The sequence below is a fragment of the Dermacentor variabilis genome, chromosome 5 (genome assembly GCF_050947875.1).
Source record: "Dermacentor variabilis isolate Ectoservices chromosome 5, ASM5094787v1, whole genome shotgun sequence".
In the NCBI taxonomy this organism is placed as follows: Eukaryota; Metazoa; Arthropoda; class Arachnida; order Ixodida; family Ixodidae; genus Dermacentor; species Dermacentor variabilis.
This window is the reverse complement of record NC_134572.1, coordinates 190,316,230-190,338,577: the sequence shown is the minus strand read 5'-3', so window position 1 is coordinate 190,338,577 and position 22,348 is coordinate 190,316,230. Positions and strand designations below refer to the sequence as shown.

At 47.3% G+C, this 22,348-nt stretch overlaps 1 protein-coding gene across 1 annotated transcript in view; it reads left to right on the top strand.

Moving 5' to 3' along the window:
* Nucleotides 1–22,348, top strand: part of LOC142583408 (cell adhesion molecule Dscam1-like) — a 680,687-nt gene that overhangs the window by 8,616 nt on the left and 649,723 nt on the right. Inside the window, exons 2-3 of the mRNA XM_075693861.1 lie at nucleotides 13,895–14,062; nucleotides 17,639–17,756. Of these exons, the coding sequence (XP_075549976.1) occupies nucleotides 13,895–14,062; nucleotides 17,639–17,756 (286 nt within the window). The remainder of the gene's footprint in view (nucleotides 1–13,894; nucleotides 14,063–17,638; nucleotides 17,757–22,348) is intronic.

Genomic DNA, 22,348 nt, shown 5'->3' with positions numbered 1-22,348 from the left:
GGATTCCGTAAAAGCTACTCAACAATAGACCATATTTACACTATCAATCATCAGGTGACAGAGAAATGTGCGGAATATAACCAACCCTTATGTATATATTTCATTGAATACGAGAAAGCGTTTGATTCAGTCGAAACCTCAGCAGTCATGGAGGCATTACGGAATCAGGGTGTAGATGAGCCATATGTAAAAATACTGAAAGATATTTATATAACGGCTCGACAGCCACCGTAGTCCTCCATATAGAAAGCAACAAAATCCCAATAAAGCAAGGCTTCAGGCAGAGAGATACGATCACTCCAATGCTATTCAGAGCGTGTTTACAGGAGGTATTCAGAGACATGGATAGGGAAGAATTGGGGATAACAGTTAATGGAGAATACTTTAGTAACTTGCGATTCGCTGATGATATTGCCTTGATTAGTAACTCAGGCGACCAACTGCAATGCATGCTCACTGATCTGGAGAGGCAAAGCAGAAGGGTGGGTCTAAAAAATAAATCTGCAGGAAACTAAAGTAATCTTTAACAGTCTCGGAAGAAAACATCAGTTTACGGTAGGTAGCGAGGCACTGCAAGTGGTAAGGGAATACATCTACTTAGGTCAGGTAGTGACCACGGATCCGGATCATGAGACTGAAATAACCAGAAGAATAAGAATGGGCTCGTCGCCTGCGGGGACTTCAACGCGGCACACCCGGCATGGGGATATAACAAGCAATTGGCCAAGGGGCGAGACCTGTTCCAAGACACATTAGACCTGGGCTTCACCCTCATCACAGACCCGACTGATCCTACAAGGATTGGGAACTCTGTGTCCAGGGATACGACGCCGGACCTCACGTTCGTGAAGAACGACGAGAAGGGGAATATCTCCTGGCGCAACACGGGGTCAGAGCTCGGCAGCGACCACTACATCGTAGAGGTCATCATACCGGAAGAGGTCAAGGCCTCGGAGGACACCAGAAAACATTATTTTACGGATTGGGATGCCTTCCGTAGCCTGTTACCAACGAAGAGGGAGGAAATCAATAACATAGAAGAATGGTCAGCTCACATCGCGGGGAAGGTCAAGGAGGCGACCAAAATCATAGAAACGGATGAGCAGGTCGACAAGGTTGACAGCCGCCTCGCGCACTTATTCGAAGCAAAGCAATCTATCCTTAACAGGTGGAAGAAGCAACGACTAAATCGGCGCCTAAGGAAGAAGGTGGCGGAGCTGAATCGCGCCATCGAAGTTCATTGTCGGCTGCTCTGCACGCAACAATGGAACGAAATCTGTAATGCTGCGGACGGGCAGATGCATAGCGGCAAAACCTGGAACTTGATGCGGCATCTGCTCGACGAGACTAAAACAAAGTCCCACCAACGCGACCGCCTCGCAAAGATCATTCATAGAGCAGTCAAGGAAAACGGGGAAACTGAAGTAATCAGACGCATAAACAGCAAGTATCTTCCGGTTACACCCACGGAAAGGCATCCTGAGTACGGCGGTCAAGCCAACGAGAAGCTTGACCGCGACATCAGCGTCGAGGAGGTGCGAGCGGCCCTGCACGAACTAAACAGCAAGTCGGCGGCCGGCCCGGATCACATCTCGAACAGAGCGCTCAAGAACCTCAGCGATGTGGCCATCGAAAACCTCACCGGTTACTACAACAAGTGCTGGAGTGCGGGGTCACTGCCCCAGCAGTGGAAGACTGCCAAGACCATACTCATCCCCAAACCAGGCAAGCCGCCGAACACGGACAACCTCCGGCCCATCTCGCTCACGTCCTGCGTGGGCAAGGTGTTGGAGCACGTCCTCATGTGTAGGTGGCAGGATTACCTGGAGGAGTCGGGACTATACCCCACCACGATCATCGGGTTTCGGCGTTCCCTCGGCACCCAAGACGCGATGATTCTGTTGAAGAAAGATATAATTGACGAAGATACCCTAACGAAAGACAACAAGGCCATTCTGGGGCTGGACCTGCAGAGCGCCTTCGACAAGGTGAAGCACTCTGCAATCCTAGCCCAGGTGTCCAGACTCAACATGGGCGCAAGAACATATAATTATATCAAGGACTTTCTGACGGGACGGACTACTGAGCTCTGCGCCGGCGATCTACGGCTCCAAGAGAAGAGGCTCGGCAGTGTCGGGACCCCCCAAGGCTCGGTCATCTCGCCGTTGTTATTCAACCTCGTCATGATCGGGGTGGCCAAGCGACTCTCTCGCGTCGAGGGCGTCCGGCACACCATCTACGCCGATTACATCACGCTGTGGGTTCCGGGAGGCAGCGATGGTCACATTGAGAGCACGCTGCAAGAAGCCGTCGACGCGATTGAAGACCAGCTGAACGGTTCTGGTTTGATCTGCTCACCGAGCAAGTCAGAACTGCTGGTGTTACCACCGAAATACGTCAGACGTAAGAAGAGCGAAGCGAGGGATTACGAGGCCATCAAGATCGTGACGAGGAACGGCCACGTGATCCCGGAGGTCGACAAGATCCGGGTGCTCGGCATGATCATAGACAAGCGACGGGGCAACGGCGAGACTATTTCCCGCCTTACAGCCAAGATTACCAACGCAATACGTCTCATCAGACGGGTCGCCAACCGCAAGGCCGGGATGAAGGAGGAAAGCTTGATTCGGCTTGTGCACTCCTTCGTAATCAGCCACGTCACCTACGTTGCAGCCTTCCACAACTGGATGCAATGTGAAAGGAATAAAATCGACGCCCTGATACGCCGAGCTTACAAGGCGGCGCTCGGACTACTCGAGTGTACGAGCACCAACAAGCTCCTGAGCCTGGGGGTACACAATACCCTCGACGAAATTGCGGAAGCGCAACGGACCGCCCAGCTGGAGCGGCTCTCTATGACCGAAGCCGGCAGGCGCATACTTCAATACTTGGGCTTCACGCCCGCAGCGAAAGCGGCGAGTAGCGACGTTTCTGTCCCGGACGGAACCCGGCGCCGGATTCGGGTGGACCTCATCCCGAGAAACATGAACCCGGAGTACAACAAGGAGAGAATAGCGGCGAGGGCCAAGGCCCTCATCGACTTTCACGCCAAGGACGAGCACGCAAGGTTCGTGGATGCGGCAGAATACCAGGGAGACTGCGCGGCGTTCGTAGCTACCGTCATCGAGGCGTCGTCCGGCGCGACGAGGGCATCGGCGAGCTTACGGGTCCGCGAGGCGTGTCAGGCGGAGGAGGTGGCCATTGCCCTGGCCATTGCCGACCCCGGGTGCCAGACGGTGTTGTGCGATTCCCGAAGTGCAGTGCGGAATTATGCAAAGGGCAAAGTGTGCGGTGAGGCTGTGCGCGTTCTGTGCTCGGCTGACCTGCAACGACAGAATCGGTGTGTTAGAATCAAGTGGTTCCCGGCGCACGCGGGCAACGATGCGTCCGAGAAGCACGATAACCACAACGAGACGGCACACGCAGTGGCGCGAGCGCTAACCAACCGCGCCGCTGCAACCGACCGTCCAACGTGGTGTAGTGCCAAGGACCGCATTACGACGTTCAACGAACTTACCCAGTTCCACCGCCTGGCTCGAAGGACTTTCCCACCCCCGCACCCGGGGCTGAGCCGAGTGGAGGCGGTGCTGTTCAGACAATTGCAAACTGGTTCTTTACCCACCCCAGTATTAATGACTCATCTATACCCTAAATTATATGTGAGTGATGTGTGCCACGTGTGCCAGCGGGAGAGGGCCACCTTGACGCACATCCTATGGGATTGCACCAAGTTCCCCAATGAGGCTTCGACAAGTACAACGATTCCTCCGCGACTCGCGGCTGCGGCGGAATGCTACGACCACGAAAGCCAAACCTGGGCCGTACAGCAGGTCTCGGCGGCTCTTGAAAGACAAAGGCCGAGCGAAACCGACGGAACGTTGCCCCACAGGGCGACCAACCGCGGGAGTAACACGCGCTGGAGTTGAGTAGAGACCACCCGCTGAGAAGACGTCAGGGCCCGCGTCACGGCGCCATTTAGTCATGGTGTCGTTCTGCAGGCAACTACATGAAGTTGTCTCTCTCTCTCTCTCTCAAATGATGAACAGCGGGTTGCCACTACCCCTCAAGAGGAAAGTGTATAACAGCTGTGCCTTACCAGTACTCACGTACGAGGCAGAAACCTGGAGACTTACGAAAAGGGTTCTGCTGAAATTGGGGACGACGCAAGGAGCTATGGAAAGAAGAATGATGGGTGTAACGTTAAGGGATAAGAAAAGAGCAGATTGGGTGAGGGAACAAACGCCAGTTAATGACATATTTGTTGAAATCAAGAAAAATAAAAGGCCATGGGCAGTACATGTAATGAGGAGGGAAGATGACCGATGGTCATTAAGGGTTACGGACTGGATTCCAAGGGAAGGGAAGCGTAGCAGGGGGTGGCACAAAGTTAGGCGGGCAGATAAGATTAAGAAGTTTGCAGCACAATATGGCCACAATTAGTACATGACCGGGGTAGTTGGAGAAAAATGGGAGAGGCCTTTGCCCTGCAGTGGGCGTGACCATGCTGCTGCTGCTGCTGATGATGATGTCAATGTCCTTCCTAAGGGTCCGTTTGAGAATGTCCCCCCAAAAACACAACAATCCCTACAAGTGGACAGTTCGTTGACCACTGCATAAAGCAGCTCCTTGAATTTATTTGTTTTAACAGGGAGTGTTTCCCAATGCAAGTTTAAGAAAAATGTTCTTACTCCAGTATGTATACACATTTTACGCACCTGCCTTATTACATTTTCATAAGACCGACTTAAGTAAGGTGCACGATACAAATGATCTGGTACAAAGCATGATACAAAGGTACAGTATCATAGAAATTACTTTGCGACTCGCAGTGTAAATCTATTCCAGGCTGAATGTAACTTTCAAGAAAGGAAATGAGTCAACGACCTCCTTGAGAAAGCCCGAAAAAGCCTGTGGGACATCTTTGGCATCCGATGACACTGCTCTATTAGGAAAATAATGAACTAATCGAAGTTGTAAGATTTCACGCAAAAACGGATGGTCACTCTCTCGAAAGAAAAACGGGTGAGAAACAATATTGACACAGAAATTGACTAATTCTTGGCCACCGCGTTCAACGGGGAGGAACAGATTATCAGGCCGCATCGATTGACAACTCTAGCTCCAAATAAATGTTGCATATACGCGATAAAGTGCCTGAATGCGAAGTCGTGAGCAGTGCAGTGCTTCCAGCGCATACGTAAGACGGGAAACTAAGAAAACGTTGCACACTTCAGCACGACTGACCATTGTGAAATTCCGCCCTCGCCATTAATTAACCTTACGTTGAATTTTACAAACTTCTCCCGACCAATGACTGCTGTTATTTCTATACTGTAAGCGAGGTACACTTGAACAGCGCCGATCTTTTTCCGTTGAATGGAAGGTCACCGCTGCTTTATGTGACAATCTCCTATTCTACCATGTTGCCATGGAATTCGCTTGCCAAGGTCGCCCACGAGCACGACCCATTCATGACGAATGTATGACACCGAAGCCCTGACGACTCTGCAATTACGGTGCAGAAATGACATCATTTCAGCGACAAAGTCTTTATGACGACAACAGCATGACGACATTGAGATGACCATTGATAAATAATGAAGATGGTAAAATGGTGGCAGAGTGACCACACCAACATGATGATAATTAAATTATGACGAAGGTATGACGACGGCCTGATGACGAAGCTGAAATGACGACGATGGTACGACGACGAAAGCATGCTGAAAACATGCATGAAGCTGGCGACTGTTTCACGATGACGCAACCATGAAGACGGCATGACAGCGGCATAATTATGATAGAATGATGAAGAAGGAATTACGTCCATGTACTGAAGAAAGCGCTATGAAGAAGACGGAATAAGGACAACGTGGTGACGTTATTGAAGCGATTATGATGGTAAAACTACCGCGTGGTGATGGCGACAACACATGACGATGGCGTGCCGACCAATACATGGCGATAGCTGGATGTGAAAACTTGAATCATGACGATGGAACGACCACGATGGCATCACCACGAACATGTGCGTGACAACAACTCTAGGATGACAATGCAATGACGACGATGGCATGACAGTGACAATGAGATGACGACGAGTGTATGACGGCAATGGCGTCGTCATGGTGCGGCATTGTTCGAGTCGGCGAAGCACCGATGGATGGGCGCCGAAAGGTCGTAGGAGCAGAAACCGGCGAGCTGATCTGAGCAACACGGGTATGGCTGGCCTCTTAGGCAAGCGGCCGAAAATGTCGAGGCAGGTTTAGAGATTATTTTGTTGTTGTTATTGTTGTTGTTGGCGAGACCTTCACGTCCCGAGAGTTTCTTGTAGGAAATCCTGTGCATTCTCTTCCCCGCGCGTGCATGGAGAAGCTTCCTAAGGTGGGAGGAGTTGCGATACCCCGAACTATGTGATGTTTGGGGGCAATCCCGTGTATGTGTTGTCAGAGGGTTTGCCGCCGTATGGCTGGCTGCCGTTGTTTCTTCTGTGTTCGTGAGCGGGCAATAGAGGTCCACCATGGACTCAAGGGTGTTGTTCGTGTGTGTCTGTGTAGTGCAATACAAGTGCGCGACCTTTAACAGCGGGGGAGGCACCCGTTCCCTCGCCCCTAATTAAAAGGGGCGCCGACAAGACCTTGGGAGGAGTCGTGATAGACTTGATGTAATACAATTGATACAACTTGATTGGATCGCCACCCATATGTGCCATTCCACGGCCCAGGGAAAAAGGGAAAGGAGAAGTTATTTACGCGCAGGTTTTACACCTAGCTAAGCAGTCTAGAAGTACAACTTTAAGCAGCGCGAAGAAGACGAGCACAATCGAAAGCACACACAACAGGACGATTGTTATCCCCGTCTTTTTTGCGCTGCTTCAAGATTTATATGAATCCACTTGGCCTAATCAAGTTGTCGTTACTTCAGTTTAGAATCTGAACCTATAACCTGCTGAGTAGCGTCGAGGGGCTAGTGCCGTCCACTATCGGCTGGGCCCCCTAGCCGCGTCTGAACACCGAGTGACTAGTTGACGTAAGAGGCGGTCAATAAACCAACATCTGCAACGAAGCTCACCGTTGTTCCCTTCATGTTAGCGCAGCCTGCTCGAGGGAAGTCGTCAGACCTAGACTCCGTGCAAACCCAGCACAGCAGTCACATCCACTGCAACAAGATTGGCTCGCCAGCGTTCTTCTGGAAAGCTCTGCCGTCGGCTCCACGGTTTATGGACTTGCTGATGCTGCTGCGCGGCCATGCGTATGCCCATTTGTTTTCTTTTGCACTATGTTTTAGTGGGCCAGTGTTAAGTGAATTCCTGTGTGGTGTTAGTTTTTACTTCCACTGTTAATTGCCCTTTGTGTTTCTTTTGTTGCCATCATTGATCTATATTAAGTCCATGTGTGTTAGTGTTTTTGTGTAATTTCTTTTCAATTTGTGTATCATTGCCAGTCGATAAATATCTGCTTTCTTTCTTCCGAATCTGACCGCTTCGCTCTGTTCGCTTGGGTACGGTATGGCTTGTATGCCCCGTCGACGACTTCGCTCCGACGGCGAACGCGTGGCAAGCCATGACAGGCGTGATGACGACTGTATCCCGAGGCCAATGGTGTAACAACGATGGTGCCATGAGGGCGGCACGAGGAGAGTCGGATGACGAAGTTAGAGTAACGAGTCTTACGACCATGATGACATCGTGCCGATGGCATGGGTATAGGTGCGTGATATTGACTTTCTCAGGACGGCGCAATTACGGGAGTGTAATGACCATTGAGTGATCACGTCCTAATTACGATGGAATGACGAAGACGGATTGACGTCGATGGAATGACGAAAGTAGTATGACGATAATGGGATGACGTTACTGAAGTGTTGACGATGCCAAGATGGCAACGCGACAACGACGGCATGATGACAATAGTATGACGACGATGGTGTGACGACAATGACATGATGACGATGGCACAAAAAGAGTCGGATGACGAAGTTATTGTGACGATGATGGAACGGCGCGACCGCAGTACGACCACAGGGGATGCCTGAAGACGACTGTGTGACAACGTCATAATGACGACGATAGCATTACAGTGGTATGAGAACAATCACATATGACGACGAGTTATGACGGCAATGGCGTAACGACAACTGTATCGTGAAGGCTGCATGGTGGCGATGAGGTGACAACTATGGCATGACGAGAAGCTATTGATGAGGCTAGAACGACCATGATAAAATGACGACGACGGCATCATAACCACATACCTAATCGCCCTACTTGGCGAACTGTGTCGGTGTAGAAGGCGTGATGATGACAATATGACAAAAGTCAGATGTCGATGCTGAGATGATGACGATAGAGCGACCTTGCCGGAATCACGACCACGAGCATACCTTCTGGTACAAGCTGGTAAACAACTTGGTCCACTGGATCCGCGTAAGATAGATAGATAGATAGATAGATAGATAGATAGATAGATAGATAGATAGATAGATAGATAGATAGATAGATAGATAGATAGATAGATAGATAGATAGATAGATAGATAGATAGATAGATAGACTGATAGATAGATAGATAAAGTTCAAAACGTCCCAAGTAAGTAAATAATGCGAACAGCATTAAAGTAAGACCATAACACCATGGAAGGCACAGAGAAAACTATTTGCAGATTTATTTGAACTGTACAAATGATAAAAAAATGAAAATTTTAATATGGATGAAGAAACAACTGCCCGCAGGTGCGATACAAACCAATGAACCCTTGTCTTCGCATTAGGCCTCCAGTGATCTTACAAATTCAGCTACCGCGACGCCGTTTTGCCGTCCACTTTGTGGGATATACATATTAGTGGATAAGTGCACAGCACATCGGCGATGTGGTAGCGCAATTGCTAGGACCGTGACACACGTTGTGCGATCGGTTGGTATCCCACATGCGGCCAGTTTGTTTAGAGCACAGATCTTAGGCGCTTGTTACTGCGGCGAGCATCGGCGTCAGTCTTGGTTGTCGTAACCAAGCGGACAAATACCGGGAAGGATGAAAGTGAACGCAGAGCGCAGCGGGAGATGAAAGACGGCGATAGACAAGAGAGCGCGAGAACTAAAGCGGAGGATGAGCGTGCAGCGGAATCGTGAGTTGGAACGTGGAGGAGAAGGGTATGGCGAAAGCGTGAGAAGAAAAGCGTAGTGCCGCGCAGAAGGGGCTTCGCGATGGGCTTTGCTGGAGACGGCGCCAGAGTAGCGCGAGTCGTCTCTATGTGAACAAAGCGCTATGTGAGCGGAGGCCCGTCTGCGGCGGCTGCTGTTAATCGCGCCCACGCGTCACCCACGCGCTGCTTCTCGTAATCTTCCGATTAGCGAGGCAGTCGCGCCACATTTCGCTCCGTTCGCAACTTGCCGCACGAGACAGATTGTCCGCACCAGCCAATATATCGCGAAATAAAAACACGTACAGAGCAGCGCTCAAATTTTGCTTTAGGTAGTATCGTAATTGTCGGTGAATTTTTTCATACGCTTTCAACTTTCCAGTTATTTATCATTTCTGCACTTTGATTCAGACTTCCAATACTTTGTCTGTGCTTTCCTTGTTATTGCCTGTTGGTTTTTTGTGGTTAAGACAAATAAAGATCTGGTACTTTGCTTTCGTTTTTTCTCGTTCATATTTCTTTCTTTCGATACCTCACCCCGATACCTCGATTCACCGGAGAACATTATAGTAGGGGGAGCAGTGATAGCAATACAAAGGATTATCGAAGTGAGCTCAAATAAAATCTAAAATGCTGCCGTCCACAAGGAAACGCCAGACTACCAAAAGTGTCTAAAATGTAGTAAGCACAAGGACCACATTTGTCGCTAGGAATAGGGCGTACTAGAACTACGTAAAAGAGCGCATATGCTAACACTGGATGCATATACATACATAATATAAGGCGTCCCCACAAGATATTGGGTGTGCGGGTCCTAGACAGAGCAAGCGTGCTCGAGAATAAGGCAACTGTTAGATATATACAAGTGTTCCTTTACGTCTTCAAGTGTACTTCTAAAGCTTATGTGGTTGAAGTTAAACGTGCATTTAGCTTTGAAAGTTATTGCTTTTCTGTGGCGGTTAGAAGTTAGGTCCTACGAAAAAATTACGCCTAAATAGTTTACTTCGATTGTCTGTGGGGGGGGCTGATTATTCAAGTGACAATGGACTGAATGTCATCTGAGTTTCCGAGAAAATCGGGTATATTTGCACTTAGCAATGCTTGAAGTCATAAGCGATTTACTGCACGAAGTGTATATTTTGTAGAGGTCTGCCTGTAACGCTAACTCATCAGAATCATCAATAATTACTCTATGTACGACACAGTCGCCCGCATAAATCCTGATCTTGACGTTATGTCTATGCCTAATTAGTTACATGTATTGTTACGCGCAAAGGAGACCGTTTATCATCCTTACCGATGAAGGGCCGTTAACTTTAGGTCGCGAAGGTGAGCACAAGAGCGGCCAGCTGGTTGATGAAATCAGCGTCGTGCTCTTCCTCTGTTCCCGTCCGTAACCGGAAGCCGTTCACCGGTCTTCGTTTTACTGAAGCGTAACAATATATATATATATATATATATATATATATATATCAAGTAACACTGGCTCCGCCACTTGCCCTTGAGCAACCACTGACGATACAGAAGTTGTCGCCGACGTGGTCCCATTAATTAACGTGTTGGTAGCGCCGGAGCCATCGAATAATATTACCAGGTATTCCGAGTAATGACTGTTTACGCAATAGAAGAACGTTACGAAACCTTCTCGAATGCTTTTTGAAGATGTAATAATATACAATCAATTTCAAGTGATTGGTACATGTCATGAGAAAATTTGAGTCTAAGAATGCGTTTTGCTAAAAGGATGTAGATCATCTACAAAGAAATTATTGCCGTGAAGGCGATGAAGGAAGCTTGAATACACCTTCAGAAGTTTTGCAACAGGCGCTTGAAAAAGATATTGGTCTGTAGTTAGGATGCCATTGAGAGGGTCGCATATATATATTTAAAAGAATAGAATCACTTAGGAAAATTACCGAACTTTACTGATGTTTTGGCCCTCTCGGAACAAAAATCGGGCGCCTAGGTTTCTTTCCTACTGATTCATAATATATAATACAGAAGAAGGGGGTTAACCGAGGGGCCCGATTTCTATTAGTCACATCATGAAGCCAACAAACACTGACACCAAGGACAACACAGGACAAATTGCTTGTCCGTAATCACTGAAATAAAGAAACGATAAATTAATGAAAATAAAAGTGGATGAAAAAAAAAACAACTTGACACAGGGGGGAGGGGGAGGGAGCGATCCCACAACCTTCGCATTTCGCTTGCGATGCTCTACCAATTGAGCTACCGCGGTGCCATTTGCCCATCCACTCTCTTAGGTATTGAAGTTTCCTAGTAGAACCCGGGGAAAGTTAGCCAGCGCCACCACTCGCAAATTTTGGCAGCGGATGGAACATCCTTTCTGCAGCAGGCGTCACGAGAACGTGATCTTTTTGGGTGAAGGCAACCGTGAATAAACCCACACATGCTACCTGAAGGCGTCAATGTTGCCGGATTCAAGACCTTCGTTATGTAATAGACGAGAAGGTGGTTAACCGAGGGGCCCGATTTCTATTAATTGTATCACAAGAAGCCAACAAACACTGACACCAAGGACAACACAGAGGAAATTAGTTCTGCTTAATTCATGAAATAAGGTAACAATAAATTAATGGAAATGAAAATGGATGAAATAACTACTTGCCGCAGGCGGCGAACGATGCCACAACTTTCGTGAAGGTTGTGGGATCGTTCCCGCGACGTTATCTTGACGTTCTCGTCACGCCTGCGGCAGAAAGAATTTTGCACATCCGCCGCCAAGGTGTGCGATTGCTGGCACTGGCTAACACTCCCAGGGTTCTACTATACACTCGTTCTTGTCCTTGATCCTAAAATTTTGTATTGCCTTATAGTGTTCCCCACTAACCGTTCACAGTTTTTTCCAGGGAACAAAGTAACCTCTAATCTGAGTCCTGTTTATTCGGAGGTACCACAAGGCCCCGCGCTTGGGCACCTCCTATTTCTTTTATATATTAACGACTTACCTTCCTGTGTTTTATCTCAATTTCACCTATTTGCTGAGGAGTGTCTAATTTACACCGAAATAACTTGCGGCGAGCATTTAACGAGGCGTCAAGCTGATGTTAACGCCGTTGTCATGGTGCAATTCAGGGTTAATGAAAATAAATGTTGACAAGTGTAAATTCATGGGTGTATCAAGAACTACCAGTGAACCACCTGTGTACTCCCTTAAAGACGCTTGATTAAATTTGGTAAAAACTTACAACTACCTTGGCCTTCACATCACCTCCGATCTCACTTCGAATACCCTCATTGCCCATATATTAAGTAACGCTAACCGAATGCTAGGTTACTTAGGACGTAACTTTTCTAAAGCACATTCTTCCTGAAAATTATTCCTGTATAGAACTCCAACACTACCCAAACTTGAGTATGCTGCTTCAATCATGGATCCAGGTCAAATAAACCTAACGCACTCACTGAAAATGGTTCAGAATAAGTCTACTCGTTTCATTCTTTCTAACTATAATAGAACCGCGAGTATCAGTGCCATGAAATCTAGCCTTAACTTACCGTCCTTGTCATCACGTCACAAGATGTTCCGTCTGCGGCTTTTTCGTAAGTTATTTCATCACCCGCTCTTACGCAAAAAACTTATTTCTCCGCCTCCGTATGTAGCGCCCAGACGATCACATTCATATGGTCGGCATTCCATTTTGCCAATCGAACGCTTTCTTGCAGTCATTTGTACCATGCACTGCCAATGAGTAAAATCGGCTTCCCACCTCGACGGCCACCATCGCAGATCATCAATTATTCAATGTCATTGCTTGGACTGTATAACTAGGAACCTTTATCTTCACATTGTTCAGCCTGTACTCGCGAACGCCATAGCTAACTTTGTATATCTAGGTGCCATTTGTTATTTGTTATGGTATATATATATATATATATATATATATATATATATAATTTGCGGCTTTATTAGCTCCTGTTTGCTGAATGTACCAGTTTTGCTTATAACCACACTACTCTATAATACAGTAAAGGCCCTGAAATTACGCTAAATAACTAAATAAATAAATAGGAAGCATAAACGCCCAAGGAAGTGGAGGGAGAAACGGCGCCTCGGTAGCTCCATTGGTAGAGCATCGCACGGAAAATGCGACGGTTGTAGGATCATTCCCAACCTCCGGCAAATTGTGTTTTCATCCACTTTCATTTCCATTAATTTATCCTTTCTTTATTTCGTTTATTAAGGACAAGCAATTTCCCCTGTGTTGTCCTTGGTGTCAGTGTTTGTTGGCTTTTTATGATATGGATATATATCCATATCATATATCACACACAAACACACACACATATACATATATATATATATATATATATATATATATATATATATATATATGTATATATATATATATATATGTGTGTGTGTGTGTGTGTGTGTGTGTGTGTGTGTGTGTGTGTGTGTGTGTGTGTGTGTGGAGTGAAATCCTCAAGCCAAGTGAGATCGGTCGATTGAGAAATTATGTGTTAGCATCAGCTCTATTCTACACTGTCTAGCATACAGCTATTGTTCTGGACATTAGGGGCGTGGATGACACGGCTTAATAATATATTAGTCTCAATGTTTCGTTCTTCTTTTTTTAATGTATGTATGATGCGACATGTGTTTTTTTTTTTAGCAAGCAAATAGCTTGGTGGTAGTCAGTGCGGTGTGCATCCTCTCCATGCGTCCTTGTCGCGGTATTCGATATTGCCAGTTTGTGTACAAAGAACCAATGCGGTCGTCGCGCAGCTGCAGGCGGCCTCCCCCACCGGTACAAAGTCCTCTCCCCGTCGGGCGAGCTGCTGGTGCGCAACGTCAGCTCGGCCGACGACGGCGTCTCGTATCGCTGCCAGACCCGGCACAAGCTCACCGGCAGCGTCAAAGTCAGCGACACTGCCGGACGCGTCATTGTCAACCGTAAGTCCAAACTGTCCACAGTATGTCACATTGGTACCGTTCAGTGTGTACCGAGTGGCTACCCGTGAAGGAGGTCGAGCGAGAAAGGCCTCGCTAAGGGGACGTATAAGAGCGCTGCTAACGTGGCGGTAGAGAAGTGAACAACCACGGAACATTTTACAGATCATTCCGAGTTTTGATTGCTCAGACGAATCAGCTGCGTCGTGCTTCAATAAGTATGGACAGCTGGGCTAGTTGGTTGTGATTAGAATTAGGAAACATCGTTCCAGCGTACAATTGAATTCGGACGAGAAGAGAAAGACCACACGAACGCCGGACATCAACTGAATTTTATTCATGAAAAACACGGCTTTATGTACACAGGGGAAGGGAGGAGGGGCTACTAGTGCGCAGGACCACACAAAAAATATTTCCTTGGTCTAGGCAACAGTCATCAGAAGTGTCAAACCAAAATAAGGAAGAAATAAAAGCAAAATGTGAAAAAAAAAGGTGAAAGAACCTTTCCCTCTCTTTTTTACATCACTCAGTACAATCTTGCTCATCTCCCGCCCTACCTAGCTGATTCGACACACCCGTTTGCTCTGAGATAATCAGTTATTTTTTCCCGAGTACAACAGAAGGAGCACTGACACAGTAATAATTTTCATTGGAGGTACAAAATGCTTCAAAAAGTTCCCGGTTTTTCTGATTGCTATATTTGCGCAACACATGCAGGTGAAAAACGCCTGGCATGCTGGCTTGTGCGAGCAACGGCGAATGTGGTCCGCTAAATGACCAGCGCCACTTAGTGAAGTATCATTCCTGCGATGCTCTAGCAAGCGTTCATTCAGACAGCGCCCGGTTTGGCCAATATAGCATTTCCCACAGGCGAGGGGAATACTATATACAACACCGACGTCACATTCAATGAGGGCTTTGGTGTGCTTTATTTTGCAGGCTGGCTTCTTCTGGGATTCGTTTACTAGGCGACACATTCTTACTAGGCGGCACATTTTTTAGAGCTAATATCCTTTTATCTCTCATCCACCATTCTCACCTTTAATGACAGCTGTTTTATCCAAAAAGAAGGAGTGTGCATCGGCTCTTGCCTTGCACCACTTTTAAGCGATATTTTCTTTGCAAGTATTGACAAGCGCATTCAAGCGTCCCTTTACAACGCAGGCGTGCAGAAAGTTTTTAGATATGTCGACGATTATTTCGTGCTAATGAATACGACTGATGCTCAGGATAAAGGCAATAGTATAAGCAACATTCTCGATATTTCTGCTAGTAACGCCTTTGGAATGAAGTTTACGCACGAACTGCCGCAAGATGGTCGCATCCAGTACCTCGACTTTTTTCTTATTTTTCATGGAGCGCGCGTGTGCTGGTAGTACAAGCCACGACGAAAAACAAATTCTGAATTATCAATCGGCCCACTCCAAGCTCGTAAAAAGAGCTATAGCAAAAAACTGCACCCGCTCTGCTCTAGAGAAGTCATGCGACCATCAAGTTCGTGACAGCGTCGACGCACAGCTAAGGCGTCTGGAGAAGGCTGGGTTCCCCGGAGAAATCGTGGCCTCGGTGGTAGAGAGCCAGCTTCGAGAGGTAAAGGTTGGTGGGAGGCGCAGGCTGAAAAAAGGCGCACGCCCGCTGAAGCGCCCTGTCGTAGTGCCCTATCGGCACCAGGTTTCTAACCGCCGCAAGAAGGTTGGCGACAGGTGCGGGGTGCGTGTTGTGTTTTCAGCACCGGGCAAGCTGGGGCGAATGTGTCGCCTAGTAAATGAATCCCAGAAGAAGCCAGCCTGCAAAACAAAGCACACCAAAGCCCTCGTTGAATGTGACGTCGGTGTTGTGTATAGTATTCCCCTCGCCTGCGGGAAATGCTATTATTGGCCAAACCGGGCGCTGTCTGAATTAACGCTTGCTAGAGCATCGCAGGAATGCGACTTCACTAAGTGGCGCTGCTCATTTAGCGGACCACATTCGCCGTTGCTCGCACAAGCCAGCATGCCAGGCGTTTTTCGAACGAACACGTGTGTTGCGAAAATATAGCAATCAGAAAAACCGGGAAATTTTTGAAGAATTTTGTACCTCCAATGAAAACGATTACTGTGTCAGTGCTCCTTCTGTTGTACTCGGGAAAAAAGAACTTATCTCAGGGCAAACGGCTGTGTCGAATCAGCTAGGTAGGGCGGGAGATGAGCAAGATTGTACTGAATGATGTAAAAAAGAGAGGGAAAGGTTTTTTCACCTTTTTCTCACTTTTTTGCTTTTAGTCCTTTCTTATTTTTGTTTGACACTTCTGATGACTGTTGCCTAGACCAAGCAAATATATTTGGGTGGTCCTGCGCGTAGCAGCCCCTCTTCCCTCCCCCTGTGTACATAAAGCCCTGTTTTCCATGAATCAAATTCAGTTGAAGTCCGGCGTTCGTGTTGTCTGTCTCTTGTCGTCCGTGTTTAATTGTGCGCTGGAACGATTTTTCATAATGCTCGTGCTTCAATTTGCTTTTTCCGAATGTGCGCAATGAACTGCGTGCTGAAGTATGTGTAGGTCAGGAAGGCTCTCCTAATTTGTATGCTTATTACCTCTTTCAGCTTTTATGCTGTTATTCTATCGCTTTATTTTTCTGCTTCTTGGTCTTTTTATTTTTTTCATTAGGGTATTTCAGACAAAGGGTTGTGCATTTCCAGGTATTTCACTTACTGTGGTTGGGAGTCCATATAAGTACATATACCATATCTGTCATGTCTTCTTGTGACTGATGCATATGACTGATATTTGCATGGTATTTTTGTTATTATTGTATGCCTCGAGAGCCGCTATTGCTGTCTCGCCGTACGAGACCAACATTCAGTCAGGAGACTTTTATTTTTTAGTTTTGTTTCGTGTCTGTATTGTCTGAGAAAGGGACTAAATATCAAATTTCAGATTTCAAGATTAACATAGTTTCAGGATATAGTATAGCTTCACACATCGTCTCTAAAGGTGCAGTGGTAGGAAATTTGATACTTAAACAATTAATACAGCTGCGGATTTCAAAGTGAGCAACCGGCGCATAATGACAACTCATTGTCAGGAATGTGGCTGTGTGCCTGTGTATGGCTCTTGCCTGGTTCTTGCGAAGCACAAATATAAAGTTGTAGGAGAGATTATTGAGGCTCAGGCTATCTGGCGGAACAGTGATACAAATTTGGATGAGGTGGCGCCGCTGTGCATAGGTTAAATAGGTGATTGTTTCCTGAAAATAAAGTTGTTTGAAATTAGCGCATTGTGGTGTCGTCTCCCTTCTGTCCTTGTTCGCTGGCGCTAATTATGCTATCCATGTCAGCAAATATTGTCTGCTTTCGAAGCTCAGTAGGCGCCGTAGGCATCCTGTACCACAGAGTCGCAGCACGCTGCCTATATAGTGAATGTAATATATTACTATCGAATAAAGAATATATTAACACAAGCAAATGTTTTTCCTTGTATGCTTGTCTTTGCTAAGCACGAGTACATTAGGCTGACTGTATTGTATTTTATCTTTACACTTCCTACTTGGAGAAAGTGAACAATGACAAGTAATTGCAACTTTTTTCTCACGCCGTTTGCAGCGTCGACGGGGCCTTTTCAACCGCGACATATATTTACCCGATCATCTGTGTCTGTCGAAGAAGGCAGCGCTGCAGAACTGGTTTGTGTCGCACATGGCTACAGTGTTCCAGAATACAGGTCAGTGTGGTTAAACTTTTTATGTGCATGATATTTTTGAGACATTGCAGTAATTTTCTTAACTTTTTCAGTGGCCATATTTACCTGCGGTATTGTATGCGGTCATTTCTGTGGGAATCAGTAAGGAAATTGCTGTGAAAACGTGAATGACCGCCTGTAACTTTTTATTATAGACATTTACATGTAATAACTTCCCATTCAATTATTTTGTATAAGACTGGTTATCTCAGGCTCTCCGCTCATCGATGACCGCACTTATTTCACCATGTGCCAACGTTCTTTAGATCTTTTAAAGGAAATTATGATTATTGACAAGTGTAAGAATCTTCCTAGCATTTTTAATGCTGCAAAACAATAGTCAAGCACTGCAAAGGAGAAAAAATGGAGGTGGAATTCAGGAACCAAGTGAGCCTTCATTTTTGCTAGCATTTATTTCGGTACAAGAAAACATTAAATACACTGCCTGTCCTCATAAAAAGATTGAAAATGAAGACAGACAGAGCACAGGACGCGCAAACATAGTAAAACGTATGTCAGTGAGACAAGGTATAGGCAACACCGCAAGTTTAGAAAAAATAAAACAGCAATGTGGGCAGTTATAAGGCTCATATGGCCAATAAAAAAAAACGCCATTTATTTTCCTCTGACCACTTTTGTGTTACAACAGTTGAGGGGGTAAGAGCCGCCTCTACAATCCGACCAGTTCCCTGCTCGAGGTCGCGGGGTAGAACCAAAAGTGTACGGATAATACAAGACAGACTACTGACTGTAGTGGAAATCTAGCAGTTTGACGGCTGAATTTCCATATCGTGTTGGACGTGTTTTGTTTGCGTTTTTTTTTACCAGATGTTCACTTAATAAACGACTTTCTTGGTCGAGCTGGTTTATAGCAGAGAAGGACAACGCAGTAGCGCGGAATATACGAGGACGAGTCTATGGTGCGCAGGACTGGCGCTGAAATGGGGCCACGGTGAACTCGCGTCGTCCTCGTTCATTCCGCGCCGCTGGTTTATGTTCACTTCCGCAAGTCTTGGCAACCGCGATGTGAACACAGTCACAAGAGAGTGGCATTACATAGTGTCATACAGTCGACGAAAAGGTCGCGGTGGTTAACATAACACTTTTCGCTTCCCTATAGCCAGCGGAGATAGCATGATGCTTCATTGTTACTGTCCTTCATGAGCGGATGGTACAGTGATGCGCTACGTCCATTCGTGAAAGTTCAGGTCCATGTCGTTGCGCATCAGCTATGTCTGTAGCGCATCAGTCTGTTGGCCTGTGGTTTCTGAATCGTTCTTTCTTATTCACCATTGTTACTACGCATATCGCTTTAGTGCATTGTGTGTCTTTGTAGCTTTCTTTTCTTTTCATTCCCTTTATTTTCTTCAGTTTTTAGTGATGGCTATGTACATAATGGTCGGTCGCTTCGCAATAAACGTTAGTACGGATTACTGCTTGTGTTTGTACTTCGCGTTCGTTGTTTAGACAGCACGCCGTTACGCATTTGTAGCTACTCGTCCGCTCGCAGCGAGATGGTTCTATTTGATGGACTCGCCAAACTTTACATAAATGTCTTCTATTTGTATGGAACCACGAACTAAATTATAGGCTCAAAATTCTTGCTAGAGCAATTTGACATGTTGAAAACAGGTAGTAGCCAATCTTAGGGATGCAGAAGAGAATTCTGAAAAAAAGCATTTTCGACTCAAAGTGGCATTCGTTTGGGACGAACTGCTGCAGGTGGTCCCAATCACTGACATAATTAAAGACGAGCTTCAGTGGTCACTAGAAGAATCAGAAGTTTGAGCATCACCGCAAGCCCAGCCGGAAGCGATGACCTATGTCGCCGTCGCCCGCCGTCAAGGGACCCTTCAGCGAACGCGCCACCGCCGCCGCCACCAGCACGCCTGGACGTCGTCCAGAGCAGCTACCCGAGGAAGACGTACATTTGTCGCGCCCCCGAACACCGCCCAATCTGCTATCAATGCGAGGAAGCCGGAAATGTGTACCGCTGGAGCCCATACCGCGACTCGGGACAGCGAGGCTTCGCCGTGAACGCACTGCGCCCACAGCAAGGGGAACGGTTAAGTGATATCGTGGACTACCTCGCCGCCACTAAGCGGAGCCCTCAACGACCATCCCGTTCGCCGTCACCAGGATGTCTCCGCATCGCCGACCATACACAGGCCCAGACCGGGACCGGTCCGCCAGCCCATATCCAGAAAACTAAAAGCAGGAACCGGTGGAGGCGCGGTTGCTGTACGTCTGACTGACCAAGATCCTCCGCCGCCGACTAAGATGCCGACATGGCTATTTCGATGACATATCCACGAGACACCGCCACCCCGACGAAGCCTGGACGCCAAGAATACGCCGAGAAAAAAAGAGCTGACTACGCGACGTTCCAGAAACACGTCAACACGACGCAGCCGTGATCCGACTCCAAGACCCGACTGCAACGCATGACAACGTACCGCCGAGCTCGACGTGCTTCTCGACGGCCACGAAGTCACCGCGCTTGTAGACTATGGAGGCGGCTACTCCGTTATCAGTGGATTATTCGCTGCCGAGTTCAAGAAAGTCAAGACTGCATGTGACGGCCCTCAAATTCGGACAGCTGGAAGACACATAACGCCGACTGGTATCATCTGCACGGCAACAATTACAGTTCATGACCGGGACTACTCTGCGACGTTCGTTGTCCTTCAAAAGCGCTCGGGAGACAAATCGCGGCATGTACTTCCTGAACCAACACCGTGCAATCACTGACTTGAAGTCGAAGTCGATAACAGTATCCGAAGGTCAAGCGATGCCGTCAGATAGTGCTCCTAGTCACCATTCCTTGATTGTGCTTGAAGATCAAGTCGGCATTCCAACTGGCTTTATTATTGTCATTTCCGTCAGCACCGAAACACACGCAGACGCAGAATGCGTCATCGCCGGCGACCAACGTCTACAGCTCGACTGTAAAATTGGCGTCGCAAAAGGGATCACTCGGCTGCACGGAGGACAAGCGAGAGTGATACTGACAAACTTCAGCAACGAATTCAAGCACATCAACAAGGCCACGACGATCGCACACATCGAGGAAATTGTATAAACCAGCAATGTCTTTGTCCTCTCGGATCCTGCCGCATCTACCTGGACGATTATAGTTTCCGAAGCACACTTCGACATAAATCCAAGACTTCCCAAGAATAAGCAGCAACAGCTCAGAATTCTGCTCCGATGATAGAAAGGCTGCTTTTCGACGTCATCGAGAATTCGTCAAATACCAGTTGCAAAGCATCCCATAATAACTGAAGAGTGCGCTGGAGCACTCCGCCAGAGCCCTTACCGAGTTTCGACGCGAGAACGTGAAGCTATCAGACAAGTCGATGAAAGTCGGCGCGACAACACCATCCAGCAGTCGAAAAGCCCGTGAGCATATTCTGTAGTCTTGGTGAAGAAAAGAACGGGACAGGCGAAGAACGATAATCGCCGACTGAAGAAAATCACGAAGAGAACGTAAACCTCCTCCCACAGATAGACTACCCATTGGATCGGCTCTGCAACGCGAAATACCCCTCGTCGAATGATCTCAAGTCTGGCTACTGGCGAATAGAAGTCTACAAGTGAGTTCGCGAATCGCCTTCACCACGCCAGACCGCCTCTATGAGTACAATGCCATGACATTCAGATTGTGCTCGGCGTCTGCAACGTTCCAGCGCGTGATGGACGCGGCACTAGCAAGATTGAAGTGGCAGACTTATTTTGTTTACTTGGATGACGTCGTCGTCTTCGCCAGAAAGTTTGACGATCACCTTAGGCGGCTTGCGACAGTACTAGAGGCCATCATTTGAACAGTGCTCACTCTAAAGCCTGAAAAGTTCTGCTTCGCTCACGATGAGCTTCTGTTCCGGGGCCACGTCATCAGCTAATATGGCGTTCGCCCCAACCAGCAGAAGACCGCTGTCATCGCAAAGTCCTAGCAGACCATCGACAAGAAAGCAGTGCGTAGATTCCTTGGCATGTGTGCCTGCTACAGGCGCTTTGTCAAGGACTTTTCACATATCGCTGAGCCACTTACACATCTAAATAAATGTGATGTCAAGTTCAAGTGGGAAATGCCACAGGACGACGCATTTCAAGAAATCAAATGACGCAAGCTGTCGCCACCGGTACTTGCGCACTTCGACGAGGACGCCGCTACAGAACTCCACACTGACGCCAGTACCTTAAGCCTCGGTGCCGTGCTAACCCAGAGGAAAGACGACCTTGAACGGGTGATAGCTTACGCTAGCCAGTCACTGTTCAAAACTGAAGGCAATTATTCTACAACAGAAAAGGAATGCCTCTCCATCATTTGGGCTACAGCGAAATTGCACCCTCACCTATATGGCAAACCGTTCAAAGTCGTCAGTGACCACAACGTGTTGTGTTGGCTAGAGAACTTAAAGGACCCTTCAGGATGGCTGGCGTGGTGGAACGTAGGATTGAAAGAATATGACATCACTGTAATCTACAAGTCCGGACGAAAACACTTTGTTCAATATGGCAACACTGCAATCAAAATGACGATGGAGTGAAAGGACACAGGACGAGCGCTGACT